This window comes from Acomys minous (genome assembly GCF_964271855.1).
Source record: "Acomys minous genome assembly, chromosome: 18".
In the NCBI taxonomy this organism is placed as follows: domain Eukaryota; kingdom Metazoa; phylum Chordata; class Mammalia; order Rodentia; family Muridae; genus Acomys; species Acomys minous.
The window spans coordinates 40857419-40879559 of record NC_140501.1 but is presented as its reverse complement, the minus strand read 5'-3'; the positions used below and the strand labels follow the sequence as shown (position 1 = coordinate 40879559).

General features: G+C 41.7%; 1 protein-coding gene across 1 annotated transcript in view; it reads left to right on the top strand.

Annotated features, from left to right (window-relative positions):
• Window positions 1–22141, top strand: part of VWA8 (von Willebrand factor A domain containing 8) — a 312204-nt gene that overhangs the window by 138209 nt on the left and 151854 nt on the right. Inside the window, exons 20-21 of the mRNA XM_084767930.1 lie at window positions 1023–1094; window positions 15197–15273. Coding sequence (XP_084624056.1) covers window positions 1023–1094; window positions 15197–15273 — 149 coding nt within the window. The remainder of the gene's footprint in view (window positions 1–1022; window positions 1095–15196; window positions 15274–22141) is intronic.

Here is a 22141-nt window from a genome sequence, read left to right as displayed (position 1 = left end):
CACGTATGCATTATAAAATGTTAATATGCTTTTTTAAAAATAGAAAATTTGAGTAACCTGAGCACTTTCGGACTGTTGTTTTTTATTTGATCCAGAAAGCAAGAAGCAGCACTGAGGATTGAGACTGTGCTGAGACACAGATCTTCCTTCAGTCCCTTGAGCTCCTGTAAGCTCCTTGCTGTTGTCCTATTTCTCATTATACAAAGAGCAGTGCAGCCTCCTCCTGGCTGCTGTGAGCAGATGTAATTCTGCCCTTTTATTTGTATTGTGTCATAATCCAAATGACAAATAATTAAAGGCTAAAAAATGTCTATTGATTCTAAAACTACATAGTTCGAAGGTAAATGGGTAAGCTAAGTGAGGGAATGAGTGGATCTGTGTTTCTTGTGCCTTCTCTTGAGGTCTTTTTCTTCTCTTTGTTTGTTTTGTTCAATTAAAATGTGGTAGTTTTTGTTTTATCATTTTATTACACACACACATACACACTTTTTAAAATCCAAAATGGATGTATTTGGTTGCTTTTGGTAGCCTTTGTTTACGTACAATTGCAAGCATCAATTTAAATATCATATTAAGTTATAAGTCAAGTTTACAGAGTTTAAATAAAAATATTTGAGTTGAATTATAAAAATTCTTTGAAATATTGGTCAATAGTTAGCTCTTGCTCAGATGAGCTATTTATGGTTTTTCTATATTGGTGATTCAATTGATTACTGAACTTCTTACATCCACATCATTAAAGATGCTTTTACTTACAGCCAGGTGTGGTGACACATCCCTTTAATCCCAGTACTAGATAGGCAGAGGCAGGTGGATCTCTGAGTTTGAGCCTACCCTGGTCTACACAGAGTATTTAGGACAGCCAGAGCTATATATGGAGGCCCTGTCTCAAACAACAACAATAAAAATGTATTTTAACAAGTCAGTTACTTATTTTATCATAATGTATGTTCTGCATTCCTAGATAACACCTTTATAGCTAACATTCTTATCTTACCTTGATTGTATCCCTTTTGTTCTAGCACTTGATCGTGATGGAAGACATGCTCAAAGACTTTGTCCTTGGAGAGCACTTGCTATTGGTTGGAAACCAGGTGAGTTATGGCAAGGAGCCAAGCACAGATAAGTAATGCCAATGCTTCAGAAGCAGTACGTTCTTCTTATGGGAGTAAGGATGTGGAGATTCCTCCTCCTCCTAATAAAAATGATATATTTAGGTTTACAGCAGGAAACTCTTTGCCATCAAAAAAAGGAATCTATAGCGTCTAAACCTTAGAGTCATCCTAAGGGTAGGCATCTTTATGCATCTTGCATCACCCCATCCTCTTACCTCATGAGTGTCTGCACCTTCCAGCTCTGCTGCCCTTCTTCACCTGCCACCTGGAGTGCAGGTGTAGACTGTGGTTGTACCTCCTGTGCATACTCTCAGCCAGGCTGGTCAGTGCACAATCTAAGTGTTTCTTCATCTTTTTGCTGCAGTGTCCCCAGATGCAGCTCACATCCCCAGGATGCCATACAGTGCTGCAGGTTCTCACCTGTGCCCACCCCTCCAGCCCAGACTTTGGTGTTTCTTTCTTTGCCTCTGCTGCCTTGAGCCAGCCCACCCTTCCTTACAGGTTCTCGTTTCTTTGCTCTTTGGTGCATGTCTGTCCCTCACCTGGAGTTGCCCTCCCCAGCTCCCTGGAGGGAGACTTTGCCTTGTCCCTGGGTGAGCTAGCTTCCCTCGCATCTCTTCTCTTCTAGCCCTTCTTCTCAAACTAGTTCTATGGAGCTATAGATCCCGTAGAGTGACCATCCTCCAAACTTGCAGTGCGCCATGGGACCAAGAACCATGTCTCTAGTGTCTGTTTATGTCCTGGTTCCTAGCACATGACTGCTACATTGTAGAGATGCTCAGTATTTAGAGCATTCAGATAAATTTCTTCAAGTGAATTATCAGACCAAAAGTGAGTAGCACTTTGGTTTTTTAAAAGTTGGTCTTAAAGGCAACCAGAAGCTTGGCATTTGTGTGTGTGTGTGTGTGTTTCTTTTTTTGTACTTATATAAAAATACAAATTCTATAACGTATGGCTTCTCAAACCTACACTTTTAAAATTTATGTGCTATTATTGTGTGCATGCATGTGGCTCAGGTCGTGTTTGGAGCGTAGAGGACAGCTTTCTCTCCTTCTGTCTTGCGTGCATGTGGCTCAGGTCGTGTTTGGAGCGTAGAGGACCGCTTTCTCTCCCTCTGTCTTGCGGGCATGTGGCTCAGGTCGTGTTTGGAGCGTAGAGGACCGCTTTCTCTCCTTCTGTCTAGCGTGCATGTGGCTCAGGTCGTGTTTGGAGCGTAGAGGACAGCTTTCTCTCCTTCTGTCTTGCTTCTGAGGCTGGGTGTCTCTTCAGACTCCAGCTTGGCTGCCCACAGCTTCTGGGTGACTCTTCACCTCATCTCACTGTAGGAGTAGGGCTACAGGTGCACACTGTTCTGTAACGGATGGTTTGACACACTTCCAAGAATCAGACTCTAGTCATCAGACCTGCTCAGCAAGCGCTTTTACCTCCTGAGCCTAGTCACTGGCTCACTCTTGTAAAACAGTGGATACAAATAGGCCTGTAGTTGGAGGCATAGAACTGGAATTGAGTGGTGGAAGGTCTAGCAGCAACTCTCCCACAGGAGTGGACTCTGGCAAACTGCTCAGCTCCTAAGGTCTCACCTGACAATGAAAACAGTATGCACTCAGCAGTGCTGATGTAAAGATGACGTGGGACAAATCACGGGAAGTCTGCCACACAACACTTAGTGCCAGCTAAAAATAAAACCCAAGCATCACAGGCAAGTTTTAAAAGAATTTTTGTGTTCTCTTGGTTCATTTTTTTTCTGAACAAGAATTAAACATAAAATATATAATTCATGGCTGTTTCCCCCACTTGGAATGCCTTACCTGCTTCTGTTTACTGAGAGCCATTTTTTCTAGTAAGATTCTGTAGGGTAATGAAGAGTGGTGAACAGGTGGCGTTAAGTCATTAATGGTCTCATCTCACTGAAAAAAATGATGACTCCAGTCTTATAAATGTATAAAGCCCATAGTTCTTTTGTTTTTTAAGTATAGAAGTATGCTTTTATTAATCTTTAATTTTATTTTTTAGAACTTTGTACATGTACATTGCATCAACATCCCTTTCTTCCCTCCCTCTTACCCCAAACTCACAAGCCCAGAGGAATTTTGAGGATTGGTTTTGGGTTGGTTTTTCCAGACAGGGTTTCTCTGTGTAGCCTTGGCTGTCCTGCACTTGCTTTTTAGACCAGGCTGGCCTTAAACTCACAGAGATCCACCTGCCTCTGCCTCCCAGAGTGCTGGAATCATAGGCATGTGCTGCCATGCCCTGCTGAGGTTTTGTTTTTGAGACAGAGTCTTACTACATATTCGTGGCTAGGCTGGAACTTATTGTATAGACCAGGCTAGCCTTGAACTCTCAGAGAGCCACCCAACTCTGCCTCCTAAATGCTAAGATTATAGGTGTGTGCCACCTACCTAGCCTGGCTCAAGCCCAGAGTTCTCTTTTTTTTTTTTTTTTTGGGTTTTTTGAGACAGGGTTTCTTTGTGTAGACTTGGCTGTCCTAGACTTGCTTTGTAGACCAGGTTGCCCTCGAACTCACAGAGATCCACCTGCCTCTGCCTCCTGAGTGCTGGGATTAAAGGTGTGCACCACCACACCTGGCAAGGCCAGAGTTCTTGATAGACGTTGTCACTTAAATCCTGGTGCACCCAGTGTGTCCTTTGGAAATTACTGCTGTCCAGTGACTGGCCCTAGAAACAGGCTTGGCTGGAACTCAGCAACAGATCAGAACGACGAAGAGAGTAGACTGTGCATACACAGAGCTGGGGTTTGGGAGATAGTTTCTCAGAGATACAAGAGTGCAAAAGGCAGGCCTCTAGTGGTCAAGGTGACGGGTACACCCAGCCCTTTGCATATCAGGAGGATTTGCTGTTCTTTGATTATAAACCTGAAAGGCTATCTATCGTGTGTGTGTGTGAGTGTGTGTGTGTGTAGCTTTTGCTGTGTCCTGGAAGTGGCTCTCTAGAACTGGCTGGCCTTGAACTCACAGAGATCCACTTGACTCTGCCTCCCAAGTTCTGTGATTAAAGGCGTGTACCACCAGTTGGCTACCTGCGTCTTTTAAATATCTGCATCTTTCAAATAGTCTAATGGAGTAGTCTAATTCCTTCAGACTGCCACTTGATATCTCCATGTCTGATCCTACTGTTGTCAGCCTGGCATCTCATTCCTCATCTTAAATCTGTTCTCAGATCTAAGTTAGAGTTTGTTTCCTGGGTGGATCTTTGGCCTGGTTCTGTGTCTTTGTTTGTGTTTTTATCCTCACATTGGCAGTGTGCTGTTATGGGGGTGGTATAAGCAGGGAACATAGAAACCTATTGGAAGCCAGAGTTTTAGCTGCGTGAGACACTGAGTAATTCACTATCCTGGCTCAGTTTTCTGAAGTGACAAGGCATGCCATTTTTAGGTTTCTATCAGTCTCTGGTTAGAGTCACAAAGTTACCTGCCCTCTCTACCAACACCAGTGACCCACTGAGAGCCTTGGTTATATTGACTTCCTCTTTAACGGTTTGCGTATAGTATTTATCAGGTATTTGAAAAGTATCTTTGAGGACTCATGCTTTACCAGTGAGGAGGTGGGAGCTGGACCAACGTGGCTGCCTAAACTCCCAAATGGAATAGGTTGTGCACTTGAGCCAACTGAGTTTCATTCAACCTGTTTTCTAACATTTCTGTGTGTAGAACAGGCAAGACTCTATGTAACATTGTCCGCTTCCTCCTGAGGGTGCGAGGAGTACAAAGCACTCAGAAGGTCCTTAGCAAGTGCAGGGCAAGGCTAGCTGCCATGTTCCCTTTCTCTGCTCTTTTTTCAGGAAGCTCTCAGTAACTAGGTCCTTTTTCAGTAGCTTTGAATAACACCCTGTTTTACTGATCAGTGGGTTTTCATACTTCCCACTCTTTTATAAGTTCCTCATCTGCACTGTTCTGCCTGGGAAAGCATCACCATGAGAAAAAGGCAAGCAAGAGAGAGTGTAGGCAGCAGCCTAAGGACTCTTGACTCTTAGCTCCCTGGGGTGGTGTAGCCACTGTTTCCACTGAAACAATCAGGGAAAACGCTGATTTTGTCACATGTTTTATTTTGAAACTAAGCAAACCATCTGTGTAGTGCTTTGCCTGCTCCTTTTCTCCAAACCATGGATGACAGCTCAGGGAGCAAGAAAAGAAGCTGTGGGGATCAAAAAGGACAGAGAAGTCAACAGTAGGTTGGCCTAGTGTAAACATAGCCAACGTCTTTACATGAAATGCTTATGACTAGAAGCAGGCTGCCCAGCCTTCTCTTAATAGATTGGCACTGGCTGGAGTCCATGAGAAAGTTTAAGTTGTGTTGTAACTGGAGGTGTCTCAGAAGTTTGTTGGGTTACCAGCCCCAACTTTTAAGCAAGGGAAAATTAGTAGTCATGAGTGTTGATTTTGAGGTATCTCAAAGATTGTCACCTTTATTAAATCTAATGCTGCCTTTCCCCCTTGTATATAATTCCATCTTTTCTGAGTAGCTATAATATTAGACAAAATTCCACACATATCTGTTAGGAAGCTGAATATATGTCCACATACAACATTTGCCAAAATAAATGAGAATAAAGTAGTTTACATCTTATTTAACAAAATAACATTTTTAAGTTTCTAATTTTGGTGTGGGATTTTTCCGCCAGTGCAATCTTTCTAGTAAATGAGGCAACATGACCATATTTGATGCAAATGGAACAGGTGCCCTGGACTTCGACACTTGATGGCACTTAGGAGCTTGTACTACAGATGTAGGGGCTCTGCAGAATGCTGCATGTGCCCTCTCCATTGTACTTACAGCATTGTGACTGCCTCTCATAACTAGGAGTTTTTAAATTTTTTAATTACTATGTTAGCATGACATTGCATTTAACACAAATAGTGGTCTGTCCACTTACGTTAAAATTACTTGTCAACATTTTTTTTCATTTTAAGCCCAATTTTTTGTTTTTTACCAAATAATAGCTTTTTGTATGTTTCATGATTTATATTTTTCTCTTGTCAAGATTTCAAGTGTATGACATCAACCTTGTCATACAGGACTTTTATATAGGATGCTTCTCTCTGCCTTGTGTTCTTCAAATCTTGCCATGATTCATTCTTTGGATACTCTGTTCAGCTCCACAGCAATGTTGGATCTACAGTAAGACAGTTCTTAATTTTATTTTCCTGCCTTACATACGAGATATAGTCTTCTTTATAGGGAGATACTCCAAACTCCTTTTATAATTTCAGCTTTGCTGTGTATAGCATGCCCACCTGTGCCCTTAGCCCTTTTCTGTGTTGTTTTGGTACATATTGCTGCTCCTGCCATCTTTTCCTGTGCACATCCTCAGGTGCTTACTTCTTTATGAAGCCTTTATTAGTTGGTGTCACAGAGAAATGCAGTGTTGTTGTCAAATGAACATCCATGCCATTTCCTACTCTTATTCAACTTTAAGAAGACTTATAGTCTTCTCATGATCAAGGACTAAAGGCAGTGATAATTGTGTGTATTACTATTTATAATGCATTTAATTATTTCCTTAGTTCTGCAACAACAATGTGGATTAAAATAAAAGTTGTACTTTCTATATCTTCCCACTAAACAGACAAGATTAAAAAGGTTTAGCTATTTATCTAAGATCACACAGCTAGCTAGTGACAGACTTAGATCTCCCAAGCTACTATTTTCCCACGGTATCACATGAGTTCTATTCTATTAATCCTAATAATAGTAACAACAGCAGCAAAAATACAATTGCTGACTTTATTGAATGATTATGATAGTCTAGGATACAGATTGCACTTTATACACAGAGTAAAGGACAGTCACATTTTTGTTTTATGTAAGAGTACATATTTCTCCCATTCAACAGTCAACAACAACTTGAAAATCTTCTATTTCCCCAGAACTTTTGTGGGTGGGTATATGCATGAGATTCATATGTTCATGTGCATGCACACTTGTATGAAGTTCAGAGACCAGTGTCAGGCATCTTTCTCAACCACTTCCTACTGTAGGTTTTGAGACAGAATCTTTTACTAGAGCTCACTAATTTGGTTTGGATAGACTGGCTGACCAGCAAGCTCTAGAGATTTTTGGTCTACCTCCCCAGCCCTGGAATTGTAGCCATGTGCCGCCATGCCCTACCTCTGACGTGTGTGCTGGGAATCTGAGGTCAGGTTATTTTGCATGTCATCTTTTAGTGCATTCTTACTGTTTTCTTAGTATTTATGGATACAAAGTATAAGAACTTCAATTCCATTATCATACATTGATACAATCTGAAGTGGTCTTTTTTCAGTGTTTTGTAGTGGCTTCAATAGTGCTATTTCACTGTTGGTTTGTTCCAGTCATTGGCCATTTTAGTCTGGCCATTGCATTTGAGGTTCCTTCCAAGTCTGTTTGAGAGTCTGTCCAATTTGGTATTTTATCACTGTGACAAACACCTGAGAGAAAGGTTCTAACAGGAAGAAGAGTTCCAGTGGCTCCATTTCAGAGGTCTCAGTGTTGACTGACTGGTTTCACTTCACTGGGGCTGCAACCAGCCTAAAACCTCATGTTGGAAAAGCAAGGCAAAGAGGAGATACTCATCTCACAGTGAAGGTTTTTAGGGCTGCATAAACTCTTCAGAGGCATACCCCACATTCCTCCTTCAGCTAGACCAGACCTTCAAGTCACGCATTCCACTGTGTCAGCTCCCTCATTATCCAGTCAGCTTAACAGTACCCATAGCTGGTAACCAGCCTCATGAGCCTGCGGCTGTGCTTTATATTTTACATCGTAACAGGAAGGACACTTTCTCCTATTATCTTATCTTGAGAGCTATTGGCCTAGTTCTGTATAAACATTTTATATAGAATTATACCAATCTAGTGAATTTCTGCTGAGAGAATTGTTTTTAGAGTAAACTTTGTTAAACCCATTTAATTTCTTGATTAATTTACACAACAAAAATAAATTATATTGATTTATTTCTAAGCTAAACATAATCTTTTCTTTTATAGCATTTGAGTTTATCTGTTTTGCATTGTAGAAGTCAGAAAACATTTTCTTAGTGTCAATCAAGAAGGATTCTGTGACCAGTGTTGTTATTCTATTTTCTCTATCTGCTTTCCTTTATTAATTACAGGCTCACTGTGATCAGGACTTAGTTTTTCTGTGGACAAAGGTTTCACAAATGCTTGCTGAGTTATTTAGTATTAAGATGCTTTGCATATTTTGTTGCTAAAATTAAAGACTGTGTGAATTTTGCTAACTAACTGGAAGTGGTCCTGAGCAGGTTGCCTCTGTGTTCATCAGGAGCACTGTTTGGCTGTGCCAATATAGTTGCCTAATATCTGTAGAGGGAATGAACAGTTTGTCCAGAAATGTTCTTGTCTGTGTTTCCCAGCTGGTAGTGACAGCAGGAAACTGGGTAACTAAGTGTGCTGCCCTTCCAGTAACTCCAGCAGTCTAGGGCCTAGGGCCCCACGGCTAGGGAATGCTTAGTTTCATCAAATACGCTGATGCTCACCTTTATATTTGTATTTGGTACCTTTCCAAGCTTTTTTTGTTAGTGAAGTTGCTTGATTTATAGTCTGGAAGCTTTGCTATTCTAGAACATTTCTCTCCGCCAGTTTAGTTCTTCTGTCTTGTGGTTCTTTATAAGCCTTCTTATTTATCTTGGATTTGTATTTTCTTGAAGTTGATCTCCTTACCCCCCTTGGCTGGTTTGGTGCTACTAACGGCTGACCACGATACCAACCACCTTTGCTGTGTATAGAAGCAACATATTTCATAAGCAGACAGCAGGGTTATAGATGTTTTTCCTGTAATAAAAGGATATTAGCCTCTGGCAGGAAGCTTTGTAATTGCTTGTGTGGGAGCCATATGTTTGAACTCTTTGTCTTGGCTGTTACAAGATCCATCTTTACGACTATTTAGGGTTATTTACTGTTCATCTTCCGTAAAGTTGTTTTTTCTGATGAGGTAGTCTGCTTTTATTGTGAGAACTTAGACAAATCAGAAATTGCTACAGTTGTATAGCAGCAATCTCCTTGGTCACAAGCTCAAAGAATATGGTAGCATTTAAAGACCAATTAGCTTATGACTTTCTCTTCAGACTAGTAAACCTAGGTCCAAAGGGTGGTTAAGAAATCTCTATTTGAGAGCAAATGAGCAAAGATTATAGTCCAGATGTCCAGACTCCGAGTACAATGTGTTTATTTGTTTGAGACAGGGTTTCTCTGTGTAGCCTCTCATGTCCTGGAACTCATTCTGTAGACCAGGCTGGCCTCAAACTCATAGAGATCCACCTGCCTCTGACTCTCAAGTGCTGGAATTAAAGGTATGCACTGCCACTGCCTGGAAGTATAATGTATATTCAAGACATATTAAACAACAAATTTGAAGCTTTACCATTTAATGAAAAATTTAAAATTAAAAAAGCCAGCTAGAACTTTTTTCTGGTTATGACAATTATTTTACTTTGCTGTGGTTTACTCAGAATGCTAGTGAAAAAAAAAAAAACTTCTAAATACCACAAAAACTGAAGCGGCATGCACAAATCATTCGAGAATTGAGGGAAGCTGGAAAGAAGGACTCAGCAAAGCCACTGTAGAGAGCAGGAGCTATGCCTTGTCAGTGGCAAGCACTGTTCCGGAACCTAGTTACAGCACTGCTGTGGAGGAAAGGTGTGGATGGCCCCCTCACTGGCCACCTTCCTGACTCTTAAATTCTACGAAGGACATTCCCAGATATTTGGTCCGGTCACTTTTAAACAATTGGGTTGACTGACTTTTATTTGACTCCATGGCATAGTGATGCAAACCCTCCAGTAAAGCTGTCGAGGAAGCTGCCTCTCCATGTCTGTTTTGCTTGATGAAATACAAAGTACAGCCCAAGCTGTTACACCTGAATGAGTTTGTCTTCAGCATCCCTTATACCTAGAATGCAATTAACCTTGCCTCCCTCCAAAACAGGCATGTTATTACCTCCATGTATGTGGCTGCTGTGAGCATGTGTGCTGCTCTGCATGGAAGGGGCATTTGCATATGAGCAGCACTCCACTTTCCATACTAAGATCATCACAGAAAAGCTCATCATGGAAATGGAAGGTACCTACAAGAGGTATCTGTCCCCTTAGGAAGAGTGAAGTGCAGGCCTTCAAGCTCCTCCCAACTGCACCCCCTTCCTTCAATGTTAGGGGCTAGTACGTGAAGGTTACATGTACATCATGAGCGATAGTCATCTAACAAGAGGGATGCCCACTTTCTGTGGCACCTGACATATGACTGGTGTCCTCTGGGGCGTGGAAGTGTTCTAGGGAGACAAGAGGGATTCTCAACCAAAGACTGAAGGAGAGAAGCAACAGAGTGGTCAGGCTAAGCTGCAGAGAGGTGAAGACATCTCACCAGAGAGCTAAGGGGTGGCTGGAAGATGGCAGACGAGATGGGATGGGCCTTCTGGTCAGAAGAAATGGCACAAGCAATGACTTAGAGGTGTGAGGCAAATTGGGGACAGGAGGCTGATGGGAGCACGTGCCAGTGAGGCTGCCAGTGAGGCTGCCAGTGAGGCTGCCAGTGAGGCTGGGGGTTGCGTCTGCGTGGAGCTCCTTTAAGTGCTCATAGTCTCAGGAGCCAGTGCCACTTCTGGATGAATTTCCCTCTGCCTGCTTCCCATTCTTTTTAGCCCTTTTCTCTTACTCTTTTCTCCTTTCCCCCTGTGATAGAATAAGATAGAGTGTTCCCGAAGACAGCCTGCCAAGGGCAGTTGAATAACTAAAGTAAGAAACCTTGCAAGTTTATATGGTCCCAGAAAGTCTCAGAGTTCTTAAAGTTGTGGCCCTGAACTTTTCCCTCACAGAAGCTGGAGGTGTGTGCTTCCCGCCTTAGGTGGGCGTCCACCTGTGGGCCTCCCATGCTCTCTGATCCTCCCTCCTCTGGAGTTAACAGCCTTTGCCTCCTGCCCTTCTGAGGGTCCCTCAGTCTAGTAAGTTTCCATGAAGAGCTCAACAGGGCAATGATGCAAAGAAAAGGGCTAGTTTCATGAAATTTCCAATTCTTTCCCCTCTTTTAAAAAGTTTAGCTCACTAAATATAATCTCGATAAATATGTAAGAGCTTATTTATGTTAATTTTATTAAAGGACACAAGTCACATTTATAGAACAGTGGGTGGTAAGTAAAGATAAATATATGCACAGGGGTAAAAGAAAATATTAGCAGGTAAGTTTTTTAACAGTTTCACATTGAGTAGTGTCTTATTTTCTACATTTCCCAGTGAGAAAAGGAAGTATATATAATTTTTAATGACAGAAATTAGACATTATTTATGTACATATACAATTAAAGTAATCCTGAGGATTTTCTGTTCTAGACAAAAACTCTGATTAGAAGGAACAAACAGCTGTAATTGTTTCGTTTTGCTCAGGATATTTACAGAAATTCCTTCCTAGATTATTCTTTCAGCATTTCCTCGAAGGAACTGTGAGATCCTCTTAAAGTGAAGTAGGAAGTGGCCCGATGGGATCTCTGGTTTAGAAAAGGAGCTCCCCCGATTGTGACTGTCCTAGGGTGAGGGTGGAGGTGGGAAGGCAAGTGGGACCCTTTCCAGCAGGAGGATGTGCAGCTCTGGAGCCGAGACAGGGAATCAAAGAGGAAGAAACAGATGTGGGAAACAGGCACTTCAAAATAAACATGTCCAAAATTAAACAGCCTTTGCAAACATCCCTCCCCTCCCCAGTGAACCCATGTCTCCTCCCCCATTTCTTTCTCAGTAAGTGGCCTGACCTTACCACTCTCAGCCAGGAGGAAGATCGACTTCTTCATCCCCTTATCCTCCATCACACAGCGCTGTTTCCTTCCCTGACTCTCTTACATCTGGTGGCTTCTCTGCGCCCTCCTTGGCTTAAGCCATCATCATTGTTGAATTCTTTAAAGAGCTTCTAAACTGCTCCCCGTTGCCGTCACTTCCTTCTCTCCGCCACTCCATCAGACTGGTTCTCCAGAGCTGAAACTCTCATCCTGTCGCTCCCCAGCCTCAGTGGCTGCTCTTGGAAATGGTGCAAACTCTTGACTGCCAAGGCTCTGCCACAGTTAGAGCTGCAGCCTAGACAGCCTGTTCCTCACAGCTCCTTACCATTGCAGACCTCTCTGCATCAGTGAGCCCGCAAGTCTTCCCTGACATTGCTCTCTCTGTTAGGACACCCTCTGCCTTCTCCTCCTCCCTAATTTCATGGTGTTTTAAATCAAATCTTACCTGTGATGGGCCTTTCCAGGCCTTAGGTTAAATCTCAAAGCATTTTGGGCGCCTCATAGAGCCACATTCACATGGAACCTTAACAATGTTCCCTTGTGTCCTGTACTGTCTAGGAAATGACCTGTGAAAGCCAAGCTTTCAGCTTTCCATGAGTTTGTAAGCTTATAGGAAAAGTAGAAGAGTAAAGAGCAAGCCCCAGATAGATAGCAAACCAGGTACTCTCAACCTTCAGCAGAGACACTGGAGTAACACAGTTAAGAGGGCAAACAAAAAAGTGACATCAAATTTGGGATCTCACAAAATCCTCCACAAACTGCCTATAGAAACCTCATTGAGGCAATCAGCTAGAGGCCTCCAGTGAGAAAGTATCTCCTTTGGTGAGGTTTCTTGTAACGAAAATCAGCATACAGAGTATGTCCTCTCACCTGAGCACTTACAGTCATCAGCTGAGCCCTGAAACAGTCACCCTGAGGTTCTACAGAAACTGACCCGAAGCCCTGAAACAGTCAGGCTAGGCCTCTGGATTGACGGGGGGAGCAGAGCAGTCTCTCCATGAACGAGCCTGGCCTTCCCTCTTCCTCATAGGCATTTTGTACCATGAGATAAGCAAAGGTAACTTACCTCTGTGAGGGATGGTCCACTTCTAGCTGTTGTCAAGGACATGGTGCTTTGCCTTGGAGCCTGTTTCAGTTTTCTTTTGTTATAGGGTAAGGAGGCCAGCTGTCCCAAGACAGGGATTTTGAAGGAGGCAAAAGGGCCTCCTTGCTCTGCCTACTTTTAATTTTTTTTTCAAATTTGTTTTCATGTTTTTGAATATTGAGACAAGGTCTCTCTTTCTAGCTCTGGCTGTCTATCCTAGAACTAGTTATCTGGACAAGGTTGGCCTTGATCTCTCAGAGATCTGCCCACCTCTGCCCCTCTAGTTCTAGGACTAAAGACATTTGCCACCACGCCCCATCCCACAATCCACTTTTAACCAGCTTAAACAGCACTTGATGATTTACCAATATAATGTATATTACAGCCTGGTCATATTTCCTAGTGAACTGTAGCTGAAGCATGGCCAGGGGTTATATCATACATAGCATCATATCTACTCGTCCAGGACAGCTCTGTCAACCTGTGTACTCTTAGAGCTGGTAATTGGATGAGAAAGGAAAAAAGAAAGGGAAGGAAGAAAAAAAAGACATGTTTATACTAATATTCTTGCATTGAGTGGTGGAGTACATAGCAGTGCTGTCATGCTGGGCATAAAAAAGAAAGGTGTGCGTGGGAGTCTGGTGCGTGCAGCCTAGCAAAGAAGTGTGAGCAACATGTGAAGGAGGGAAGATATGGGACTGAGTAGGGCACCCCACGTCAGTGGAGCAAGAAGACAGGGAGGTCAGAGTTTTAGAGACCCCAAGGTTAAAGGTCACAGCAAGGAGGTGCTCTGGAGCAACTGGACGTCTTTGCCTGCCTCTGCAGCTGCACGGCAGGGCCTCCAGGCTCTGCTGTGGAGGCTGAGGAGGAGGAGCTCCATGCTTTTCAGGCTCTCCACTTTAGATCTGTGCTGTCTCTGCTGTTACCTTGCGACTGTAATGTTTGCTTTTCTCTGTGATTACAGAATTTAAAGAGCTGTTAATTTTACCACAGACATTTCATCATCTGGTTTTATCTATTTTAAGTTGTATGTCTATTCCAGCATGCCATTTAAAGCTTCCGTGGCTGTTGTAAATTGATATGCAAATGTAATTTTTCCTTGTTTGTACTGCTGTGCTTGTTCTAAATTTTTGTGAGTGAAATCTAGCTAGATACTAAGCCAGTTTCTGAAAGACTAAACGACCCATTGTTCTGGCTTTAGAGAATTTGTCAACCTGCTTGTTCAGCATGGAAAACCTCACATGGTAGGGCTTGGAGGATGGGTCCTAGTGTGAGTAAGGAGGTAACTTGAGGCCCAGATTGCCTAGATGCATTTCATACTGAAAAACATAACTCACTACACAGAAACTAACTGAGTACTGACTCTGTCACTGGCTGTGATGGTCTTAGTTTCTGGGTTTGTGAGACTCAGACAATCTTATTTCCTAACTGATGCTGCCATGTCTGTGTGGTAATTAAAAGGCACATGAAAACACTGAACAGAGACCCCATGAAAGTATAAGAAATCAATGCTGTTACTGATGTTTCCCATGATATTGAAGTCAGTCTTTTAACTTTGCTTTTCACACACAGCCTGTTCGTTAGGTTTGCACTCCTTGCTTGTATTGAGCCACTCGGTGAAAACCGTCAAGTAGGGAAATAGCATGGGACCATGGTCTGTCTTCTACAGAAGGCCAGTCCCTCCAGTACCAGGAAGGCGAGGTAGTGAGGCTCCTCTAAGAAGAGCACGTACAGTTGGGTTACCTTAATATGCCCAATGTTAGAGTTCCAGAGTTTCAAAGGACTTTTTAAAAGTGCAATAAGTGAAAAAGTACAAGATCAAATTGAGAGGAAAAATGTACAGTGTTCCATTTATCTTTCTATAACTGAAAAATGTATTTCTGAGGAACTGAAGAAAAGCCATTTTATATATTGCCTTTGATGCCATTTTTATAACCTGAAATAATCAGTGTTCTGTGGTGATGTCAGACTTAACTATAAAACTGTAAAAAAAAAAAAAAAAAAAAAAGTCAAGAGGCAGACCTAGCATCCTCTCCTGAGAGCAGCGTGTGGTGCCACGCTTAGGAGTCAGACCCTTCAGCAGCCCTGTGTCACAGGAGATGTGCTGTACATGTTTGCTGGTTTGGTTTTTATTAACAACAAAAGTAACAGAACTGTGACAATGTGGTTGCCAGAAATGTACCTCCAGACCAAAGTTCTTTGTACCTGAAGCTGTTTGTGTAATTGCAGGGTGTAGGGAAGAACAAGATCGTGGACCGATTCCTTCACCTGCTCAACAGACCCCGAGAATATATCCAGCTGCACAGGTAGGAGAGTCAGAGCCATGAGCCCTTAAGCTCTGACTGAATTATTCCTCACTCTCTTCCTGTGAAGTACATATGCTTCTTAAGGGCCTACCTCATAAACCAGCTTCCTTCCCCTTCCTCCTGCTCATAGCTCCTTGAAAGGTGGCAGAGAGCAAAGGATGGCTCAGGGTGAGAACACTGACTACTCTTACAGACGATCTAGGTTCAGTTCCCAGCACCCACGTGATAGCTCACAACCACCTGGACTCCGGTTCTAGAGGGTTTGGCACCCTCTTCTGGCCTCTGCACTTGTGTGGCACCCATATTCATGTACACACATACAATCATACACATGCACACATGCACATGCGAGAGATAAATAAATCTTTTTAAAAAGGTAACAAACCATACAAAATTTATTTTTAAATGACTAATAAATTATAAACCTGAGTTAATAGCTATTTGTGGATAAAGGGATGAAGCAGATCTTATCAACACCAAGGCACTCAAGTTATAAGAAAGTATGTGGAGGCCAAGCCCCTGCTCCTATTCAGAAGCTGGCGACAGACTGTGGAAGGGGCATAGCATCTCCTGCCTTTCTTAAGGCATGGCGTGGATAATTTACTTTTGTGTGATTGGAGTATTGCTCAGGATGACTTTTAAGCAAATGAAGTTTCTCAACATGAGTTATTTTAAGCTTTAGAAGTGGACCAGTTCTTGTTTTAGAAATAAAATGCAGGCAGCAGATCTGCTAGAAGCCAAATACTGGAGTAAATGGGGACACAAGGAATATACCAAGTAGTGAGCAGCTGGAACCCAGGGTAGGCTGTTGCTGTTCCGATCCCAGGAGATACAAATGCTGCCCTAGAAAGAACACTGGACTGGGTTAAAAGAACGAGTATCTGGTTTGAGCTCTTTGCTAAATAATTATGAGTTCCTGAGAGAAATTTTTAGAAGAATAAGAACAGTTAGCAGGTCAAAGGACAAAGACAAAAGGACTGAAGGAAAGCTGAGATATGGTTTTAAAAAACAAACAATAAAAACAAAGCAAACCAAAACAAAACTTCCCTCTTGGGGTTTACACCCCTGACTAAGCCTCGCCCAGGAAGAACAGCTGACCTGGACAGACTCTGAGCCCTGGGAACATAGCAAGCCTTAGGGCTCTGTGAGCTGAGTGACATCAGCCAAGCCTGCCTTCCGTGCTCTGCAGATTAGATAGACGGCAGCCTATGCAGCACATGATTAGAAGTAGCGTTCTTTCTCCTTTCAAGAGCTACTCTGGACCCTCCTGAGGTTAACATGAAGCCCCGGAGAACCCAAGCTGCTGCTGCTGGAAGTGGCGCATGCCTGTCACCTGGTACTGGGGAGACTAGGGCAGGAGTACTGAGGGTGGAGATCAGCCTGTTCTGTATAGGGACACCAACTCTCCAACTAGAGGAAAGAACAAGAGATAAAAGGCAAAATGGGAAGACCCTCGCTCATCATTTATATAATGTTATAGGCCCTTTCTCATGCAAGGTAACTTTAGAAATTAAAAATGCATATTTGATAGGCAATGAGAAATGCCTTAAAAAGAGCAATCCATCAGTAGGCAATTACTGGACAGAGAAGTAAGAAAATTAACAATATGGACATGAGGCGATGAAATTAGCATGGAGCACTTATAAAACAGCTGCTGTAAATATTTTCAAGAATTCTGGGCAAAATGTCCTCGTCCCTGCCACAAACAGAATCTGCCTAAAAATGAGCAACTTAGATGCAGGCAGAGTGGACGGCCACACTCTGCCAAGTCAGGGTAAGCAAGTCCTCAATAGTTCCTGCCCTGTGAACAAGTCTGGCAGAAATATTAGGCCAGAAAGTTGAAGATGAGGCTTTAACGTTATAAAGTGTATTGGGTGACTGGTCAGGTAGTAAACTGTCTTAAGTCAATTTGTACATTTTGGAAGCTGCTAACCCACACTGCTGGTTCACTCAGGAATTTAAGTTTTATTCCTTCTCAAGTCTCTGAGGGGCATTGAAGACAAGATAGTATAGTTTTACAACCAAGCTTAGTTGGCTAGGGGACAAGATAATTTTAGATCAAGATAAAGAAGTTAAGCCATTAGAGTTGATATAGGACAGATATTGAATCTCATTCGGAAATTTAGACCCAACAAGACAAGAACGATGCTTACTTCAAATGGGACGAATGCAGATGGCCAATTCACTATGAATGTAACATGTATAGAGCTCATTATTCTTATGATTGTCACATGGTTCTCCCTGCTGTATTTGTTTTATACTAAAAGTGTGTGTGTGTGTGTGTGTGTGTGTGTGTGTGTGTGTGTGTGTGTGTGTTTCTAAAAGGGAACTGAGCAAAACAAGACAATAATTAGGAATTCTCAGCCCTGAATGACAACCCTGAAAAACAGCAAGATCATATATCAGCAACCAGAGCCTCAAAGGTGGGGAAACAGTAAAACAGAAAAATATTTGAAGAGATAATAGCAGCAACACCCCCAAATTTGATGTAATGACATGAAATTGCCAATGGCCCAATGAATTTTAAACACGAGAAACAGAAAAGCCTAACATGGCACGTCATAATCAGATGACTTAAAACCAAGCAAAAATAAAGATTTAAAGCCATTGAAGTTGAAGAAAAGGCACACTGCATATAGGGCAACTATAATAAAAGTGTTCTCTTATAAGCAATAAATATGAAATGATTCAGTAAAAATGGTTACTTTGTGTTAAATGGACAAAATTTTGAATAGTACATTAAGGAAAAATGTGTTTTAAAGGAAAAATACATTTTTAGAACAGCACACTATTTTTTTAATCAACAAACATGCATGATTAAAGAAAAATTTAAAAGTTTAGTATTTTCTATGAATAGAGATACAAAAATATCTTTTTTTCTTTTTCTTTTTTTCTTTCTTTTTTTTTTCTTTTTCTTTTTTTCTGAGACAGAGTTTCTCTGTGTAGCACTGGCTGTCCTGGACTCACTTTGTGGGCCAGATTGGTCTCGAACTCAGAGATCTTCCTGCCTCTGCCTCCCAAGTGCTGGGATTTAAAGGCATGTGCACCACCATTTCCTGGCACAAAAAAAAAATAAAACAAAACAAAACAAAACAAAATAATCCATCTTAATACAAATATGACAAATGAAATCCAATGACAGGTTCAAGAAGGGTGGCTCAAGGAGATTCCTAGATGGTAGCTCACAGTGTGTACCTTGTCTAGGGAGCAAAGGATCTGAGGCTGCCCCTGCCTCCATTGAGGCTAGGCGTTTCCTGGCCTTGGGAGTCACAAACTTTGAGCACCCTGCACTCCTTCAAATAATCTAGTGGACAGCAGGCCCCCTGGGGAAAAGAGGATCAGTGCAGCTAAACTGAGTCGGGCAAGGCCACAACCCACACATTAGATGCTATCCTGAAGAGACCTGTGGGACACCCGAACAGCTTGGGTTTGGATCTCTCTCCACCTTCCTGCTGCTTACCAGCCTGGCCCATCTGGGTCACAGAAAGTGAACCAACAGAGGTGAGTTGGGCTTCGGCCACAACACACATTATCCACTATACCAAGGAGGCCTGAGAGGCAGGCACCTGAGCAGCTTTTAGCTTGAAGCTATTTCAGCCTGTTCCTCTCCTGCCTGACCCAACTGGAACACAAACAGGAAACTCAACAGAGCTGAGCTCGGTGCAATGGGTGAGACACCCATTGCCCACCCTCCTGAGAAGACCTCAGGGGAGCTCTAGCAACTAGCCTTCAGCTTGGAGCTCTCTCTATCAGCCCCCGACCTGCCTGTCTCACATGGAACACACACAGACAGCAACCCCATTGGAGGAACCTCCAGGCCTGCTAACACCAGAGACAACCAGATGGCTAGAGGCCAGTGCAAGAAGACAAGCAACAAAACTCAGAGCCATATGACAACACTGGAAAGCAGTGATCCTACCACAGCAAGCCCTGGAGATATGAATACCCACAATGAGCAAGAAGATGATTTTAAGTCTGAGGTGATGAAAATGATAGAAGCCTGGGAGGAAAATAAATCACTCAAAGAAGTACAGGAAAACACATATATTCTATAAAGAATTACAGGAAAATTCAATCAAACAGGAGAAAGAAATGAACAAAACTATTCAAGACTGCAAGAGGGAATTAGAAGCAACAAAGACACCCCACTCTCACCAATAGACAGACCATCAAGACAGAAACTAAATAGATAAATAATGAATCAAATAGACCTAACTGATACCTACAGAACATTTCACCCAAACACAAAAGAATATACCTTCTTCTCTGCACGTCATGGAACCTTCTCAAAATTGACCATATACTTGGTCACAAAGCAAACCTCAACTCATACAAGAAGATCAAAATAATCCCTTGCATCTTATCAGACCACCATGGATTAAAGCTGGAACTCAACAACAACAGAAACAACAGAAAACTACAAACTAATGAAAACTGAACAACTCCCTACTCAATTACCTCTGGGTCAGAGACAAAATAAAAAAGAAACTGAAGACTTCATAGAATTCACTGAAAATCAAGGCACAGTTTACCAAATCCTATGGGATACACTGAAAGCAGTGTTAAGAGCAAAGTTCATAAAGAAATTGGAGAGGTCTCATACTAGCAACTTAATAGCACACCTCAATGTTCTAAAACAAAAAGAAGCAGAAATACCCAAGAGGAGTAGACAGCTGGAAATCATCAAACTCAATAAATTAGAAACTAAGAGAACAATTCAAAGGATCAATGAAACTAAGATCTGGTTCTTTGAGAAAATCAAGATAACCCTTAGCCAAACTACTAAAAGGCAGAAGGAGAGTACTCAAATGAGCAAAATTAGCCAAACTACCTAAAAGACAGAAGGAAAGTACTCAAATGAACAAAATCAGAAATTAAAAGGGAGACATAATGACAGACACTTAGGAAATTGAAAGAATCATTAGGTTTTACTTCAAAAGCCTAAATGCCACAAAATTTGAAAATCTAAATGAAATGGACAATTTTCTTGATAGCTACTGATTATGAAAACTGAATCAAGAGCAGGTAAACAAATTGAATAGTATTATATCTCCTAAGGAAATAGAAGCAGTCATAAAAAATCTCCCAACCAAAAAAAGCCCAGGGCTGGATGGAATCAGCACAGAATTCTACCAGGTCTTCAAAGAAGAACTAATACCAATTCTCTTCAAAATACTCCACAAAATAGAAACAGAAGGAATATTACCAAACTTGTTCTATGAGGCCACAGTCACCTTGATACCTAAACTATACAAAGACCCAACAAAGAAAGGGAATTTCAGACCAATTTCCCTTATGAACATTGATGCCAAAATACTCAATAAAATACTTGCAAACTGAATCCAAGAACACATCAAAAACATTATTCACCATGACCAAGTAGACTTCATCGCAGTCATTCAGGGATGGGTCAACATATGGAAATCCATCAGTATAATCCATCATATAAACAAACTGAAAGAAAAAAAAGCCACTTGATGATATCATTATGATTTGACAAAAGCATTTGACAAAATCCAACACCCATTTGTGTTAAAATTCTTGGAGAGATCAGGGATACAAGGCACATCCTTAAACATAGTAAAGGCAATATACAGCAGACCTATAGCCAACATCAAACTAAATGGAAAGAAACTGAAATCAATTCCACTGAAACCAGGGACTTGACAAGGCTATCTACTCTCTCCATAGCTCTTCAATATAGTACTTGAAATCCTAGCTAGAGCAATAAGACAACTAAAGAAGATGAAAGGGATACAAATTGGAAAGGAAGAAGTCAAAGTATCACTATTTGCAGATGATATGATAGTATACATAAGTGAGCCCAAGAATTCTACCAAGGAACTCCTATAGCTGATTAACACTTCCAACTGAGTGGCTGGATACAAAATCAACTCACAAAAATCAGTAGCCCTCCTTTATACAAAAGACAAACAGGATGAGAAAGAAATTAGGGAAATAACACCCTTCACAATAGCCACATAAAAACATAAAGCTCTAACCAAGCAAGTGAAAGACCTGTATGGAAATAACTTCAATCTCTGACTGTCCCTAGTCATTAGAGAAATGCAAATCAAAACAACTCTGAGAATCCATCTTAAACCTATCAGAATGGCTAAGATTAAAACTCAAGTGACAGCACATGCTGGCAAGGATGTGAAGAAAGGGGAAATACTCCTTCATTGCTGGTGGAAGTACAACCACTTTGGAAATCAATCTTGCACTTTCTTAGAAAATTGGGAAATTTCTACCTCAAGCCCCAGCCATACCACTCCTGGGCATATACCTGAAAGATGCTCCACCATACAACAAGGCCATTTGCTCAACTATGTTCATAGCAGCCTTGTTCGTAATAGCAAGAATCTGGAAACAACCTAAATGTCCCTCAACCAAAGAAGAATGGATAAAGAAACTGATACATTTATACAATGGAATACTACACAGCTATTAAAAACAAGGAAATCTTGAAATGTGCAGGCAAATGGATAGAACTAGAAAAGATAATCCTGAGTGAGGTAACCCAGAAAGACACACATGGTATATAAGCAGATATTAGCCATATAGTACAGGATAACCACACTACAATACAAAGACATATTTAGTTTGTTTAGAAACTAAATATCAAGTAGGACTCTAGGGAGAATGCTTAACTTCATACAGAAGAGCAAATAGAATAGACACCAGAGCAGTAGAAGAGAAGGAACAGGAAGGGAGCCTGCCATAGAGGTCCTCTGAAAGACTCCACCCAGCAAGAGATCCAAGTAGATACTGAGACACACAGCTAAACTCCATAGTGGAGTACAGAGAGTGTTATGGAAGAGTTGGGGAATTGAGGGACCTGGAGAGGTCAGGGGCTCTACAAGGAGAC